The sequence below is a fragment of the Saccostrea echinata genome, unplaced genomic scaffold (assembly GCF_033153115.1).
Source record: "Saccostrea echinata isolate AGI-Se365-2 ecotype Australia unplaced genomic scaffold, CSIRO_AGI_Sech_v1 ptg000004l, whole genome shotgun sequence".
Taxonomy (NCBI): domain Eukaryota; kingdom Metazoa; phylum Mollusca; class Bivalvia; order Ostreida; family Ostreidae; genus Saccostrea; species Saccostrea echinata.
This window is the reverse complement of record NW_026889753.1, coordinates 5,265,501-5,283,570: the sequence shown is the minus strand read 5'-3', so window position 1 is coordinate 5,283,570 and position 18,070 is coordinate 5,265,501. Positions and strand designations below refer to the sequence as shown.

The 18,070-nt window shown below is 34.3% G+C and overlaps 1 protein-coding gene across 11 annotated transcripts in view; it reads right to left on the bottom strand.

Moving 5' to 3' along the window:
- Positions 1 to 1,121: 1,121 nt before the first annotated feature.
- Positions 1,122 to 18,070, bottom strand: part of LOC133179062 (uncharacterized) — a 71,749-nt gene continuing 54,800 nt past the window's right edge. For 9 of the 11 annotated variants that reach the window (XM_061313769.1, XM_061313761.1, XM_061313770.1 and 6 more), the window contains 23 exons: positions 16,938 to 17,181; positions 15,859 to 16,582; positions 13,432 to 13,596; positions 12,743 to 12,978; positions 12,098 to 12,151; positions 11,218 to 11,313; positions 10,438 to 10,663; positions 9,988 to 10,142; positions 9,486 to 9,781; positions 9,173 to 9,317; positions 7,156 to 7,301; positions 6,751 to 6,907; positions 6,141 to 6,307; positions 5,853 to 5,962; positions 5,304 to 5,473; positions 4,899 to 5,050; positions 4,428 to 4,741; positions 4,178 to 4,317; positions 3,815 to 3,970; positions 3,492 to 3,650; positions 3,192 to 3,313; positions 2,713 to 2,868; positions 1,122 to 2,599 (listed from right to left, as the gene is read on the bottom strand). In XM_061313769.1, coding sequence (XP_061169753.1) covers positions 2,513 to 2,599; positions 2,713 to 2,868; positions 3,192 to 3,313; positions 3,492 to 3,650; positions 3,815 to 3,970; positions 4,178 to 4,317; positions 4,428 to 4,741; positions 4,899 to 5,050; positions 5,304 to 5,473; positions 5,853 to 5,962; positions 6,141 to 6,307; positions 6,751 to 6,907; positions 7,156 to 7,301; positions 9,173 to 9,317; positions 9,486 to 9,781; positions 9,988 to 10,142; positions 10,438 to 10,663; positions 11,218 to 11,313; positions 12,098 to 12,151; positions 12,743 to 12,978; positions 13,432 to 13,596; positions 15,859 to 16,582; positions 16,938 to 17,181 — 4,377 coding nt within the window. In that variant the 3' untranslated portion in view covers positions 1,122 to 2,512. The remainder of the gene's footprint in view (positions 2,600 to 2,712; positions 2,869 to 3,191; positions 3,314 to 3,491; positions 3,651 to 3,814; positions 3,971 to 4,177; positions 4,318 to 4,427; positions 4,742 to 4,898; positions 5,051 to 5,303; positions 5,474 to 5,852; positions 5,963 to 6,140; positions 6,308 to 6,750; positions 6,908 to 7,155; positions 7,302 to 9,172; positions 9,318 to 9,485; positions 9,782 to 9,987; positions 10,143 to 10,437; positions 10,664 to 11,217; positions 11,314 to 12,097; positions 12,152 to 12,742; positions 12,979 to 13,431; positions 13,597 to 15,858; positions 16,583 to 16,937; positions 17,182 to 18,070) is intronic. The other 2 variants (XM_061313765.1, XM_061313767.1) reach the window with 2 other exon arrangements.

Sequence of the window (18,070 nt, the reverse complement as noted above, 5' to 3'; positions counted from 1 at the left end):
ATTGATTATATAACTATAGACACCTTGGGTAAAAAAATAACAAGACAGTCCACAACGAAGTAAGTTAGATTGATATGGTTATATACTAAGATATACTCCTATGTATAATTTAACATTTTTCATTTTTTCCCCTTCTTTTCTCGTTACATTAACTTTAAATTAATATAATTAATTAATATAATTAATAAAAATTACTACTTCATTACTGTCAATCATTACACATTATTGTTATTTATAAACATTTATAACCTTGACCTTCTTGGAAAGGACTGATAAAGGCATGATGCTTGATGTGCAATCCAAATATGTAAATCGCTTTATATAATAAATCATTAAGATATTGACACAGAGCATCAAATTGGCCGCAAGCAAAATCAGAAAGCCTCCAAGGTAAGCGCAAGATTTTTCAAAGCTGAAAGAGTGAACTTTTTTTTTTAAATTTCAGACTCAATGGATGAATAGAAATAGCAGAACTGTCCAGTTCTACATTAGCATTATTGGAAGAAATAAAATTATGAATTTCAAGAAGTGAAACTCCTTAACCAGATCCTTTAGAAATGATAGAGATTTTTCAAAATTCTTTTTTTCTACGTCTGGACATGTATTTGATAATTTAGTGCATGTGCATTATCATTATGATAGATTAATCCTCATCCAGAATGATACATCCCTTGATAACAAGGGATGTAAATATGTTAAACCACTAAAACAGATGACAAAAATGATAGATTCTACAATAAGTCTCACCTCCAGAGATCTAAAAAAGATGACCCCGATATTAAATGTGTATTTTAAAACAATAAAATGCTCTCTTTGATAATAAATATATTATTATTCGTCTACTCCATCTTACCTTGATGGAAGAGCCTACTTTCAAAAAGATGGTCTTAAAAACCAGTTCTATCTAGTTTCTTGTTTAATACAGTGATAACAGCAATGGTCATATTATTTAAAAAGTAAAGAATTATTTAGTGTATGTACATGTTAAACACCCTGGTGGTCAATGTTGATTATGGACATTTACTCAGTATCTCAAATCCTTGATTACAATATTCTGGAATTTGCCAAACCTACTACACACAGGTACAATTGTTTATCTATGTAATGAAGAAAGCAATAAAATCTTTGTAACAGTTTATTTTGGAAGCACTTTTTAATACAAAAGAACAATACAGACAATAACAATATACACATGTATACAAACAAGCAAAGGGGGAAATATCTACCACTAAAGTAAGATCACAGTTGCTTTAGGAATTGCTAGCATCAGTACAAAAATCTCATCATAAGAAAGTCTCCTTGACCTTTTATTGTCCTTGACCCTTTTCTCACAATAATTCTTCAAAAAAAACCCCCACTAAAATACATAATGTTATCTCTGTCATACTGAACACTTTTTCCAAGAAATGCTTGTTAAATATGGTGCAAGGAATCAGTGGTTTTGGAGTTACTTATAAGGTACAACATTAAATTCACAGAGTACTTAAAAAGGTTATTTCATGAATTCATACCCCCATTTTTTTCTATATTTTAGACTTGGGCAGCTCCTTTCTCCTGTAAGACAATTATTTACTGACTATTTCTTTAATGTATACCTCTTTCAATAACATTAAAATGTTAGCCAACTCAATCTCTGCAAGAAGACTGCAAGTGTTGCTTTAAAAACAATATTGTACGTCTAAATTTTAAATACCAAGGCCTATACTTGAAGGGAAGGAAAAAGTCAAAGGAGTTATAAGCTTCATTGTTCTTGTTTGGGCAGTGAAAAAAAATTACATCGAATATAAATGCTTCTGGACTGATAAAAAAATGTAAACAATGTAATTATCATTCCTTAAATTCAATATAACAAGAAAGGAGGAAAAGTGTCAAAAATGAAAAATTAAAAAATGTTGACAATTTACTGGATGTAATTCATATATCAATGGGCATTTGAAATAACAAGCAAATGGATGCATATCCAAATTCTATGACCTCACACACAATAAAGCACCAATATTCCCAGCCCTGCTGGAACAGAGGAAATTCTGTACATCTTTGGTACACTAACATACATGAAAGACATTTCTTTTATTTATTGCAAATTATATAATAGGGCAATGAATTATGTAGTTGCTGAGCATATTTTGAGTCAAAACAGAATGCTGAGTGTGATTTTTTAACAAATATTTTCAGCTGTTCACTCCACAACAGCTATAGGTGTTGATACAGGTCAAATTGAAAGTACATTTAAATGAGGAAAAATAAGATACATGCATCTCTTTTACAATGCCACTTTTTCATTAAAATTTTCATGACTCATTTTAAGTAATGACCTTTACTTTTTAGTGGTTTTGTTAAAAATTTTCATATAACAGAATTTAATGGATTAAAATTATCCATGAAATTTTCTAGGCTGAATAAATTCTGCAAAGTGTAACTGCCTTTTTAACTACAAAAATGGATTTCTTGGTTAAGTAGAGGAATTGTTTGTATTTCCAGATTGCTTTCAGCCACTGGTGATTACAATTTTTTAAAACAGTCCATTTTGTTGTTTAATTTTGTCCTGTTTCCACTGTGGTAGCTTGTAAAATTCTTCACGACTGATTTCCATTATTTCCTGCATTGAAAAAATGAGAATTACATTAATAAGACTTTCCTTGAAATGATAATTACTTAAATATTGAGACAATGAAAAAATCATATATCCATCCAAAATTCAAAGACAGTTACCTCAAACTCCTCATCATCGAGGTAGGATTCAAGGCGTTTGGGGTCCACGCCATCAGGTAGTTCGTCTTCCATTAGTTCTTCATATGAGTATCGCGTCTTTGTCACTTTCTCCAAAATCTCTTCCAGAGGAGTCATCTCCCCTTCCTGCTTACCTTCCTGTGGAGCAAGAACAGTTGGAATATTTATTTTCCATTGAACAGTTTAACTGTGGTCCAATTGATATTCTTAGAAAATAACTGTACCCCTGTAACTTTTAGTGACTTAACTATATACACAAAATTAAGAGATTATGCATGTACAAGTGATGATTTACCATAAGAGATTTAGCAGTGATGTATGTGCCAAAGCATGGAGTTACTTAATTTCCATGAGACTAATAGATTTATCTGAGATGGCTATGTGCCTGCATGAATATAGAGTTACCTCACGACTAAGGTTTTAACTGAGTGAACTTAGTTCATAAACATGGTGTGACTTACCCTGAGATTAAGAGATTTGGCAGTCTCATCTACATCCCAGTATGGGAAAAGATTGGTAAACTCCAGAGGTTCCAGACCAGCATACACTGCAACAGCCTTAGGGGGATTCTCGGGATTTTTTTCTGTAAAAAGAATGCTAAAATGTTGCATTTCTTTCAAGATAAATTTATGGACAAACAATGCAGCTATAGTTTGGTATTTCTCTAGACTAACTAATTGCACTACTTTCGAAACCTCAGAACTTAACTTCATAGTTGATCTCAAAGATATTTTTCTGACTTTAATCATATTATTTTATACCTTGACAGTAATGGATGGCAGTTTCTATTGCACATTTTCGGTCCACACTGAAGCGAGACTTGGCAGAGCCTGTCAGTATGTTCTCCTCCTCCGCGTCTGCCTCGGGCCACCAGCCATGCCACAGATACATGATATTATCATCATCCACCAAAAACAGACCTATAATAACACAGGACAAGTAATAATCCAGGACCCAACACTGCCATATTGAAAATTAAAAATTTAAAAAAACGATCATTAAGGTATAAAAGAATAACAGTACTGACCTCCTTTATAGTACATTTCATGGTTTTAAAGGAAAAATGTGTTTTTTTAGTACTGACCTGGTTGAGAAGCATTGTACAGGTCTGATTGGAGAACAGGAAAAGGAGTACTGAGATCTGGTGTTCGAGACGGGTTGAGAATTTCATGGACATCAAAGCTCCCCGAGGCACTTGTCATGTGGAAAACTCGCAGTGTGTAATCATAAGATGTTGGATCTATAAGAATTGAATTTAAGCAATTTCATATCTTTCTTTTTCTTAAAAATAAATGACACATGTATACACATATTAGTTATTTTAAATACTTCTTTTATTCCAGATCTTGTTTTTTTTTCAAAGTAAATTTGAAGACTAAATGGCTTGTAAAATTCCTTCCCTACTGTTAAGTTAAAGTATGAAGGGTTTGGATACTTAGATACTTACCATTGAGAAGACTACAGTAGAGTGACCTTGTGTTGGGCTTTACCCTGAGGGCTGACCAGAACTCGGGTCTCTCTGACCCCTCCTCCATCTCAGTGATCAATATATAGCACTCCTCCTTGACTCCTACTTCCAGGGGACACCTGCCAGGTAAAGTTCATTAACATGATCTAAGCAGTTATAGCTGACAAAACCATGACTAACTGCACCATTCAAAGTGCTAATCTTATGAAACACTTTATGTAAGACTTACTTTTCTTTCAATCTTTCTGCTGCTTTGGTGGCCATTTTTCGACAATGTGGTGGAGATTTACAGCCATGCCACACAAATAGAAGACCTGACTTGATATTTAGTACGATGAAAGAGGCTTGACTGCGAAGTCTGTTAGCCCCCATAGGTATTTCAATCAGACAGAGCTCGTTTTCATATTCCCCACGGACACAGTAACATCGCCATGACCCCTGGGTGTTGGTCGTCTCATCTTCACGTTTTCCTATATGTGTTATCATCCTTCCTTGAAAAAGATTTAGAAAACATGGCATCTCTTTCCCTTCTGCCACTCGTACCTATAAAATGCAAAATATAAACATAAACATATAAGATACAGAGTTGATGCTGTGTTTACAAAGTGCATGCAAAGGTAGCAAAGGTAATGTGTTTTTGTGCATTTTCCATATTCCATTTTATTTACACAAATCTTAAAATCTCCAGACAAGAATTTACCTGAGGTCCTCGTTCTTCATCCAGTTCTACTGTCATTAAAGCAGAGGCTCCCTTTTCATTGATGGTGGAGTTCTTTCCTTGCCAGAAGAAATAAGCACACCTCTCCCGACCAACTAGAGATCTACGAGACTGTGTGCCCTTCAAGTTTGTTCCTGCAAAAGTGAAAATATACCTGTATAGATAACCGGAATCCAATATTATGTTTTATTCAATAGCAATTAACTTTAAGTACTTATGAGAAACATATTGAGAAAATTGTGTTTTGCATTTAGTGCAATGTACTGTCTCAAGAAAATAAAATCACAAAATATTTAAGTGAATTATGTACCAGTATTAAAAGAGCCATACATTTTATTCTCTCATAAGAGAATGACATGGTTTTTTGGTTTGAAGCATTTTACCTACCTTTGTTTGTAATCATGTACTGCCATCTGACAACATAAGTATCTCCATCATGGAACTGACCAAAACTTGGTTCTGGCATCTTATAGTGTTCATATTCCAAAACGTGCCACACAGTGACTCCTAGTGTTACAATATTCTGTTCTCTTATAAACCCGTCCATGTCTTCAGCCCTGAAAAATGGATAAAACAGCATGTAAAATCACTTTTATTTGCGAGAACTTTGTTTTCGCATAATTGTGTGAGACAGTCTGCTTGTGAAATTTTCATTCTCAAGTATAATTTTAATATTATAGGATATATACAGCAATAACCAGCATTCATGAAAATTTTTTCTCGCTCATAAATACCAAATACCCATCTTGTGAAAATAAGGTGTAGCAAAAATTTGGTGATATACAGTATAGTAACAATAACTTCAATAAATCAATTCCTGTTTAGAATAGTTTTTAGTGTTTTGTAGAATAATCAAGTGTCTACTGTATATTAATTTGAAAACAAAACCTCCAAGAAAATTATGAAAAAATAATTGAAAAAATTTTTCAGTTTTACCATGTATTTCCCCTGCCCAGATTGGAGCCTTCTAAGACTAGAGATACTGGGTCTTTGTTGACTGGAATCATTAACTTGGCATCATATGGTTTTAGTTCCGTCAGATCAGTCTGAAATAATGACATTCATTATCAATACTGCATGCGGTCAAAGTATTAACAAAAAGAAAAAAAGAGAAAGCTGCAACATTACAATTCCTGATGTTTCAATTTTAAAACATCATTAAGCATGAACCATTTATAAAGTTTGAAAGTTAAAAAATGTCTGATTTTGAAGATTCCTGATCACCTTGCTTCCTGTGTCTAGACTTTTGACCTTGATGAGACGTGAAGTATCTGGCCAGTCAGCAAATTTCTCTCTAAACAAGATGGTCTCCATATTTTGATTCACTTTACCAAACAATCCCCACGATGGCCTCTCTTTGGCAACTGATGGCAAGCCACCCATCTCCTCAGCTGTAAAATAATCAGATGTTTCCATGAATATAATTAAAATATTTGCTTCTCTTTTACTTCTACACAAAATGAGAATTGCAGAGCTCTCCTTGGATGCTTTTCAGTGAACATGGAAAGCAAGTCGTTCAAAAGTGAACACAATCTGTTTGGAGGCCTCATTCCAATACAGGAACAACATATAAATAGGTAATACTGATACACCTCATAGATGTCCTCTCTTGGACAAAACAAAAAAATTGGATGCAATTCTGTTAGTAAATGTGCATGTAACAAATCTGGATTCAGTCACCCGTTACCATTATCTTAACAAAACACAGCCTGAAATTTCACAACATCGAATTCTAGTAGCTTCAGTGAATGTTAATAGACATATTTAACATAACTAACATACAGGCAATCAAAGGCCTGACAGTACTTAAACAAAAGCAAGGAGGACAACTCACTGGACAGTGGGGACATTGGGTTTATGTCGCATGCACTGTAGTCATAACCTTTCTCATACAACTGACGAGCGAGTTTGACACCCATTTTACGTCTCTCAGGTTTCACCGCTTTCCCTTGCCACACGTAGAGTTCGGTGCCAAAATCAAAGACCAGCACCTGTATTAGAAATGATGAACATGAAGAACTGCACAACTACAAAAGGTTTTTTATATAAGAAGTTCTGCAATGCCAGACATTGTTCAGCCCCTGTGGAGATTTTTGCCTTTAAAATTGGTATTAATTTCTTCAACAAAACGTTTTAATTCACATATCTCTCCAAAGGATAATAGATTATGGAAATGAAATACCACAAATAATATAGAAACCCTGGCTTTGAAATTGTGAACAAATTAAAGCCAACCAACCTGATCCTTCTTGAGCATTTCATGTTTTGGCTGACAGCCCCAGTATTCTTGGTACGGTACTAGTGAGTTGTTCTCTAGTTTGTACACCATGTTGGAAGCCATGATATGGTTCTCATACAACTCATCTTCCTCTGGGGGCCCAGCAGCTATAAAATGGAAACATTATCAGTATTTAATTGCATTAGCACAGAGCAGATCATATGCAGTAAGAGATGAAAAAGTTCAGACTTCAGTTACCGTATTTGGCTGAATATAATACGCACTTTTTTCCCAAAATAATATTCTGTGAGAAAGGGGTGCGTATTTTACACCACAATGGGATTTTGATAGGTTTTTCTTTCATGTGAAACACGGCTATCATACGTACATACCGTAGTATTGCCTAGAGACTTATGCAATTTCTTTCTGTTTAAAGCCGTATTTAAAACTTCGGAAAGTTATTGTTGGAATGTAGGCTTGTTAAAAATGGTATATTTATAACACTTTGATAGTTAAATTAAATTTAAAAGCAAGTTAAAATTAATTTGTGCTGCATGTTCATCATCTCCGTGTAGGCAGCCATTAACGATGTTATTTATAGATGTTCACATTCCTTTGCCACGTGCTTCCGTAATCATAGTACACATGTACAGTGTACCTAATCAGTCAGACACTTGGACAAAAAAGTAATAAGTCATTTTTTAATGAAATACAATAAGATAAATTTTATTTTAGGCTTTAAACAACTCAGTGAAAATTAATTTCAACATAAACATCCCTCTATACGTCCCAATGAATGGAAGCCAATGTTGTGAACACGTGCACTTGTCACTTGATAATTACCCCTCAACACCCCTCCAGGCAATTAAATTGTTTACCGACCCCAAAGCATTGTTTTTACAGTTAGAGCACTGATTATTTACTGCTCTTATTAATGGCTTTGATTATTTTCTTTGTTTAAAAATCGGGGGTTGGTTTATGATCTTTCGTATGTATAAGCGTGTGTTGATTACGACACATTAAACAGTTAAACGGTTGTTAAATGTAATTTTACTTTATCTTATATCGACTTCGTGTTAAAATGATTGAGAGTTAAAAAAGGAAATATAAAGTATGATGAAACTTACGTGTTATCATTTACTCGTGCTCTGTAGAAAATAAGATATCCACGAAGATTACCTCGATGTATGAAGACATATATCCCACCTTTGTACTTCATTTTTCACAGCTTTGGAGGTGTGTTGATAACTACACTTTACACTCTTGTTAAATTTTGATTTTATTTTGATAACATCAGCTACATGTATTTATTTAATTAATTTCAAGTTCAAAAGAGGAAAATCGTAGTCTATGAATACTTTGATGTTGCAATATCGCTTGCCCTGTTAAATTTACACAATTTTCAACATGATTACCTTAAACTAAAAATAAATATTACAACTGTTAAACTTGCAACAATATCTCGTGCTTTGTTGAAATAAAATTATTTCCAAAAGAATAGTTAGAATATGGCGAGGTATAATTTCAATATCACCGTATGTTAAAAAAAAATATTAATAAACTCTGTTGATACTTTAATGCAACATTATCTCGTGCTTTGTTAAAATAAATAATTTCCTCCAGATTGCCGCGATATGGAAAGTCAGGATTAAGAAATAAAAACCCATTTGAATAAATATCGTGTTCTATAAATTTTCGGCACTTTATCTCTGCGCTGATTTTCATAGAAAATTACCGCAATTTTCAAAAGTTCAGAACACCGCTTGATAAAATTTTCTGCTGCGTATAATACAACCGAACTGCGTTTTTTCCCCCCGTTTCAGGCTCAAAAAGGGGGGTGCGTATTTTACACCAATGTGTATTATATTCGGCCAAATACGGTACACAAGAATAATGAGGAATAGAAGTAAACTTAAACCTCATTTACTCTTGGCAGATTGAAAAAAAGGCAAGTTTCAAACAAAATTTATTGTCTTCAAGGAAGCAATGAAAAAGCGTGTTCTTAAGAAGAAAATCACTGCCAAATGTAGCCTCTTACATGATATGGTTTTGAGTCCTCCCAGTGCTGACCAGAATTTCTTGCCAGTCCCCAGGTGCTGTCTCTTCTCCTCCACATTCTCTACTAGTGGTGCTCGAGTTCCAAGGTCTTTCTTCTGAACAATGAAGGTGGCAATATCTGCAGCCTATAGGAAACAACAAAACAAATGTTGGTAATAAAAAAAATTGGTTATCCATGAGAAACAAATCGCACTTCTAACAGGTTAAGAAGTTTACTGTAAGCCTGTTTATCTGTACAATATTTGAACCTGAAATTTTTGCCATTATACATATATATTTTTTATATTGCTCACCTTTGCCTTTTCGATGACATTCGAGAATTCCCCCACCCAGTTGATAACTTTGTCAGGAGTGACCAATATGTAGCAGTCACCACTGTTAATGGATTTGGCACATGGCTCCACTAAGCGGACCTGAAGTCTGCGGCGACCTTTGACATGGATAAGCATAAGGTCTTTGTAGGGATCAAGGCGAGAGGGCATGCTGGAGCCAGATGACTCAGCAGTTTTACGGAGAGCCACACTGGCAAAGTTTTCTTTACTAGCTAAACCAGCTAGGGCTGCCTCCGCAAATCCAGCTTTGTCTGCAACTGTAAGAAGACAAGATATTTAGATTTCCACAAAAAAATTTCATCAGTATTAGATAAGAAAAACGAACTATCTTTAAAAAAAAATAGGATGCATGAATGCAGATTTCTGCATCTTCAATTTTGAATGAATTTTTAAACTGAGAAAATGATCCAAAATGTCAGTGCTGTAGAATCTTGACAGTGAAGTACGATCAATAAATACTTACTTTTCTCTTTCTGCTTGCGTCTGATTTCTAATTCAGCATATCCCATCTTGACCTCTTCATACTCTGTCCTGATCTCCACTGATGTCGTCTTCAGTGGATTCCTTACTGAGGCAGTGTGTTTACGCTTAGGACGGATCTTCCTCATGGATGGCAGCCTATCAAAATTGTATGCAAATTAAGAAATTCCTTTTAAAAATGTTTTTCAGTACTTGAATGATACAGATGAATGAAATTTCCTCTTGTACAGGTAATTGACAAAATAAATTTTAACCTCAAAGTTTATAAAAGGCTAAAAATTCTACACATTTTGAATAAACTTCTACTCTGACATTTATTACTCTCTCTTTTCAAAAGTTTTGTGTTTTTCTATTAAGGCCCCTCACAAAACCTTAAATCATTTTCCTCATTTAATTAGGACCTATATATCATTAGCATCTAATTAGGACCTACATGTCATTAGCAATGATGAAAAGCTCATTAAAATCTTCTACAGAGACATCAATCTTCTCCTGAGTCTCCTCCACTTCTGACGATTGTCTAAAGAAGGATTTCAGTTGATCGTCATCCATGGATGGAACCGCGACCTTCACAGGTTCTTTGACCTCCTCAGTCTCCATGGTTACACCAACTGTGACCCCCTTAGGTTTGGCTTCAGATTCGTCCTCAACTGGAGGTCCTGATACAAAATTAAAAGCTAATTTTACAAATGTTTTAACAGCATCATTAGTTGATGAAAATTGATTATGATGTAAGAATTCAATGAAACTCGCACAATGATTTGCTACTAAGTTCTGACTAATAAGAACAAAATCAATCTAATCTAATAAATACAGTGTTTGAATACAAAATTAAGAGTTGTTAAATAAAATACATGTTTTTACAAAAAAATATATTACAAAAATTTTAATCACCACCATAAAAGCAGTTAGTGCAATTTTAGTGACAATATATAAACAACATAGAACCAATGATTAATATGTCTTCTACATTCCAGCCCATAATAAATATTGCAATGATTATTGCTTTATGATGAAATATAAAATAATTACTTGATGGGATACATGTTAGGGGTTACAAAATTTAACTGTTTCAATTCTGTATTAAAAATTTTCATTTAAAAGTAACATAATATTGTGTGTATACAGGGGTTAGACATGTACCTCTTTGTTTCCTCGTCATATTCCGATCTTGTGAGCCTCCATAATTTTGAGTTACACTGTGTTATCTTACCTGAAATGATGGTCTTTGGAAGGGGGATTTTTGGCAAGTCTCGCGTGGGGGTGGAAGGTGACAACGTAACAGGTGACCCAGATTCTGATTCCGAGTCTGTAAAAATGAATGCATAGTGCCCCGTGTGTTAGGTGATGTTGACAAAAAAGCCATGGCTGATACACATTAATGATATGAAACCAACTACCAGTCATTCAAAGCATTTCAATGTCTTATAAAGGAAGACTTTTTTCTGCTCTGGATTTTTTTTTTTTTTTTTTGCACATATAGAATTACTTTACAAAGTAATCAAAACAAATACTGTGTTTTACTTGCAAAATCCAAAATTTATTCAATTAGTTAGAAAGAAAAAAAACTCTTTTTTTTTTAATTCTAAGAGAAATGCCTTGAATTATTGGGAGTCATACAACAGTGACTAGCTGATTATATAATTAAAGCAAGCACATCATACTTTAAACACCCTTTATGTGTAAATATATGATAAACCCTTAGCCCCTGGCATTCAAACCAATTTTCTACTGTTGCTTTATTCATAATATCTACTATCTGCCATGCTTTCATAAAAAACATTTTACTTAAGGTTTTTTTGTTTTTGAAATTCTTTTTATAATCTAAATGTCATGTCTTGTAGATGTTCCTTTTCTGTCTTAAAATGTCACTGAATTTTGACTGAAACTGAATTTTCTATCTTTCATTGAGTTATCTGCCCTTTGAGTGCTGATTATAATCAGTAAGCTGTGACAATGACCACAGCAAACAGTATATAATTAGTCTTCACCACACGCTGTATCTGGCTTATATATAGAAGGTAGTGTCTGAGTAGCACCAAAACAAAAACAAAAAAATAAATAAATAAAACATTAGTCACACACTTCAGTACCTCTCTTGGTTTTCTCTCTCAGCTTCTTCATCATTGGACTCTCCTCCACCTGACCTATACAAAGGAAAATCAAAATTATCATACAATAATGATCTAATTTTGTACAATATTAAAGGCTTAATATGTAATTATAATAAAAACAATGTATTTAATATAAGAACAAAGTCTATATAAATCATATGATTAACACATCTAATGCATATACATATATACATGTACATACAAAACATACTACAACACTGTTTTGTTGGAGATAGTAATTTTTGAGTTTCATTCGAGTTTTCTAGCCTTCTATTTTTATTCTTTCATTGTATTCAAAGCTTCAGATTGAAAGAATTACATAATTAAGTAAAACAATGATTTGCAAATGATCAAAAGATGCAATGTCTTTCATATTTGAACATAAAAGAAACACAGATGGTGAGAACTTGAAAATGGACCATATTAGGGAGCATTGGATATTCTCGGAACTGAATAAAAGCTGCACATGCGTTTGATGTTTTGTTTAATAAAGATCAAACACTACATTTTAATAATTACCTCTTCCTTACAGACTTCCACTTAAGTCCTATTCTTAGTATAGGGAGCCTAATCACAGACCCAACCACTTTGTATGTAGAGGACCTAAAACACTATCACACTTACCAGCCAGTTTATGGGCCACTGTGAACCTTGATGCATCCTTCTCTTCCACTCTACCCCTCCAGCCCACCTGAGAGTTCTCCAACAGGTTAAGACGATCAGCGATACTGCTGGGGCGGGGCATGTCCAGTCCCTTCTTCTCTCGCAGTTTGACCTCCACCTCTCCATTCTTGACATCAGGGGACTTGGACACCCTCTTCTTCCAATCCTCCTCTCCGCTCTTCTTTAGCTGGCTCAATCTACATAAAACAAATCAAAAAGTGTAAATATAATTATTATTCACTTGTTTTCATGATTTCAATGATTTTTTTTTCATTCTTATAAAGGTTGCATTTATAACATTACAACTCAATTTTTCTGTGACACTTCCTCAGATTAAACAAATATGAAAACTCCAGTCAAACATGTGTACAATGAGCATACTATTGGTAAACTTCTCCTTCTAACAAAAATTCTATCGTCCAGATTTAATGAGTTTAATGATGTTTTATTTCAAGATTTGACTCTTATTTTTCAATTGGAAATATATTACAACATACTCCTAGTTAACACATACCAATCAGCACTTTAAAGTACTTAAGTTTTAATCAAGCACCTGTTATTTGAAACTATGTGACTTCCTGTACATCTAACATTCATCACTGCTTGATTCACACCTTTCCTGTGTAACAAGTGAGTCAAACTAGAGTTACCTGTCCTTGACTGAGACTTTGACATCTGATTGCCCCTCCTCTGCCTCCCGCTTCTCCTCTGGGGTGATAGGCTGTGTCTTGTGTCGCGTGGCCCCATACCGGAGTTTGGGTGAACCCTCAGGGGATTTTTCTGGCGAGGTTTTATCATTTGGCTGGGTAAGGAATCTGCAGAATAATACATGAACATACAGTATACAAAGAATAAAACTCTGTAAGCTATAGATGTTTATGACTTAAAACATTTTAACACTAAGTCTCTAAGTGTGGGCAAACTCTGAACAAATAATTAACTGGCAGTACTCAGTCCATATTTACTCAAATGCTATGGCATATTTTTCAACTTCAAGGTCATAAATAATGCACATATGAGTCATATTTTAATATCCCCTAATTAGCTGAATGCCTTTTTCTGCAGATTCAGTGTTATATTGTATCTCCATATGATTTTTTTCACTTTTAGTTTTTTATTAATAGAAAGCAGTATTACTATTTTTAATTAAAAAAAAAGACTTTTACTCCAAGTCCTTATTTGCTTACGTGCTTGGCTACCCCTTGCACTGCACCAGATAAATGGATTAACACTGCTACATGCATATCAAACATTTGGAACAAGATGTACATGCAACATGTAAATACACTTATATACATAGTTCAAATCCTATGGTACAGAGTTCAATGCTTCATACATGAAAATATCATAACAATTAACATTCCTCTTTTATATATGTAAAATATACTGTAATACATATTAAAAAAAAAATAAATAAATACAACACAAACCTTTTGGGTGATGCTTGGGGTTTTAATTCCAATTTTTGTGATTTTGATTTATTTGATTTGGATTCAAATTTCAAAATGAGATTTGCAATCATATCCTGTCCAAACTTAGGCATGTTCACAAAGCTTTTGTTCTGACACTGAGAAAATATCCGTATTTGTACTATTGCATGACTAAAAAAATGTCACATGAGAGTAAACTTTGTCTTAATCACATTAGTTTTTTCTCACAGACTTTGTTTACTGATCCTTAATAGTGTACTGGTTACAAATAACACGACCACAGACTTCCGAATTGTATGCTGCAGCCTTCGTGTGGCCGGCAAACCTTAACATCCGATGTGAAGTGCACACTCTAGGCCTACAGCCCGATCAATCCCGCTTACATTGCACAATGAAGAGACACAAAATAGTGTGCCAAGTTTTTGGCTCTTAAATACAGGAAACAAAAGTTCCTTCATAAAATCACTGCACTTCCCACTTTCAATCAATTCATGATGTATTAACTGTCTATTCCAATTTTAACACATAGATCATGGACCCTTTATTTACAACATCTATAATTTTCCATACATTAAATACTTAATTAAAACTAATAATCTGACATTTCCTCTCATCACAATGTCGTTACCTTTCACACACATCTTTAGAAAATTTTAGCACATGTTGACCAAGGCGTAAAATAACAATATAACAACCGGGTAACATTCAGATGTCATCTATTTCCTGTTGTCCTTAAAAGAGCGTAAAATCTCCCTTTCCTGAGGGAACAAACGTATTCCTTATAGCCCAGTAATAGTCCAGCTGTCCTTTGTGCTCTAACAGTTTATAACTTTCATCTAGTCCTAAGTAAACTAATAAACTTGATTGGAGTTCAATATGACTATCAGTCTAAACATAGTGTATTATGTATTAGGAGGCCATCCATGGGGTTTTTGTTGACATAAGATGGTATAGCTTGCTTAGCCCTAGGTCATATGAAAAGATATCTTACAACTTACTAGTTGGTGTGAATTCACAAGCCTAATTAAACACAAATATCTATATAATCTCGTCAGTTTGGCACAGAACTGTATCTCACTACAGTAAGGCCCACACATGCTAGGGTCATTGAGTGACAATTTTCGAGCTATAGTTATAACATACAAATCTCCCTATCCATCAATGTTCTATCAATCACTACCTAACATTCATATTTACATAATCTGGCCACATTCACAAGGTTACAGGGCTTATGGGTTGCAATGGTGAAATATTTCATGTTACTGGATATGATTAATTTTTCCACAAATAGTGTACATTCAAAACACATCATGCTATCAGTCCAAAACTTTTGTGTTCATCACTGGGCAAATTTCAAGGCCTAATATTCATTAATTTATCAGTACAGCAAATCTTGAAATGCAATAGCATTGTACCTGAATCTACTTCACTAGAGATGTGAGAAAATAAATGTCATGATGTTTTTCTCTCCAAACACAGTAACGTGACATCAACTCAGAACATTGCTACCTATCCTATATACTGTGGTAAAATCTCATGGGAAAACATACAACAATGAAAAGGTTTCAAAACCCAGAACAGATATTAAATTATTAAAAGGTGCGTTACAACCCCTTTTAGTGAAGTTGATCCTTCATAAAAACTCACCTTTCCTGCTGTTTGCGGTCTTTTCTTCTTCGTATGGATGCAGCACACCCTCCTGCAGCTTTTCGTTCCGGAGATGGAGACTTTCTTTCTGATCTTTTCACTTCCTCCACTCGAGGTTGCACTATGTCTTCCTCTTTGTCTTTCTTCAAAATTCCATGAACATTTGTTTCCTCTTTTTGTCCAGTTGTTTTAAGCACTCCTTTCTCAGGTTCAGATTTGGGAACCTCAAAACTGCTTTCTTTCAGAACACTTTTCTCAGGCTCCTCTTGATGCACCTCAAAGGTGCTGTCTTTCAACACACCTTTCTCAGGTTCAGATTTTTTCACCTCAAAACTACTCTCTTTCTTCAAAATACCTTTTGGTTCCGAGTCACTTCCAAGTTCCTCAATTCCCGAGGACCTCAGGACACCTTTCACTATTTCTTCCTGCACACCTGCTTTTTCCTCCTCCAAGTCCTCCTCTTTTCCTCCAGGTGTCTTCAGAATACCTTTCTGTTCTGTAGCTAAGCTGTGGTTGCTGGATTTCAGTATACTCCTATGTTCTTCTCTTTCCAGCATGATTCTCTTGAGTTCCTCATGAGTTTCCACATGATGTTTTAGAATGCTTCGAGGTTCCTCCACTCCTTTACCACTGTCACCTCTGAGAATGCCTTTCACATCCCCCTCTGACTTTGACATGCTCTTACTTAATTGTTTCTCAACAGTCTTACTGCTCATTGGTCCTTCTAAAAAGTATGCAAATCAAGAGCAATTGTGACTTTGTGAAATTCTTAAGGAAGTTTTATTGATAATTTTTAAAGTGTGCTTTTAAAATCTCTCTCAGTTCTAATAATGTCCTACTCTGAAGAAAAACAAATACACTTATTCTTCCTGATATGAGAGGAGTGTTTTTTTTATCACTTTATTTAAGTACTATGAGCTACTGGATTATCTTTAAAACAGGCTGAGTAAACATACTCTCTGAAAGAAACAAGGTAAGGATATTTCTATTATAAAACATGACTTCAGTAAATCCTGAATCAGTTGGCACAGAAAGTGACTTATCTTCGTTTTTGTCGATATGGTACATCTGAGACTAACCTTTGTCTGAGCTCTGTTTGCTGAGATCTGATGAGGACTGAGATTTATCTGACAGGTCCACACTTGAGCCTTGTCTCGAGCTTGGCTGAGACATGATTTTCTCGGCATGTTGAGCCATGAGTTCCCTCTGAGCTGCCACGGACAGTCCTTGCATGATTTCTGGGTCTGGTGGTTTGACCATACTCATGGCCAGGGGAGAGATTCGGTACTGGGCTGCCTTCTCCACTTCTTCAATGGTCACTGGCTATTGAACAAAACAGTCCAGTCCCATTAATAAAACCAAAACATTGCAGAATTTATATCTTCAGGTTAAAAATTCCTTCACAAATGACTGACAAAAGCTCCATTAAGTGGAACAATTATGGTATCTTGCCATAAAATTAATAGAAAATTTATATTCTAGTTAAAAAAAAATATATAAAATGGACCACCAGAAAGCATGAGTGACAGCAAAACTCCCTCTATGTGTACAGTAAAGGTCAAGAGTCAACACTGATAATCACAGGATAAATAAATATTGCTACACATTGACCACAGGGGTTTCCAAAACATTTCTTATTGTCCAAGGGTACAACAATATCAATCTATAGTTATACAAGTTTGTATATAGTTTTAATTTTTAAAGATACCTATTTATATCAAAAAATAAACATTGCATAAAGAAACAAACCTCAATGATAATGCCCAGTTTATAAAGTGTCAAAATAAATACAGAATAAGGAAATATATATATTTCAAGGTAAATATTAAACTGTGTTAGATCTAATTACCTTTCTATATCCTACATCCTGTCATGAAAGATATATGTAATTTATATACACTGACTTAACTAGGTCACAGTATGGTCATGGGGAAAGTTGACCTTACGTAAACACATACATATACATATGCATAGATTAATATTACAAATGCAGATGACCAAAGTTGAACCTTCAAGGTGTGAATACTCTTGTTTCATACAAATCATTACTTACAACTTACTGTAACTGACTTAAAACAGATGTATGATCCCACATTTCATATTATGTATGCAATTTAATATTAAATATGCAGACCTATTATAATTAAATTGTCACTAGTTTTTCTAATCTCCCCATTCCAAATATCATGTTTCAATTTGTAGTATGTTTTAA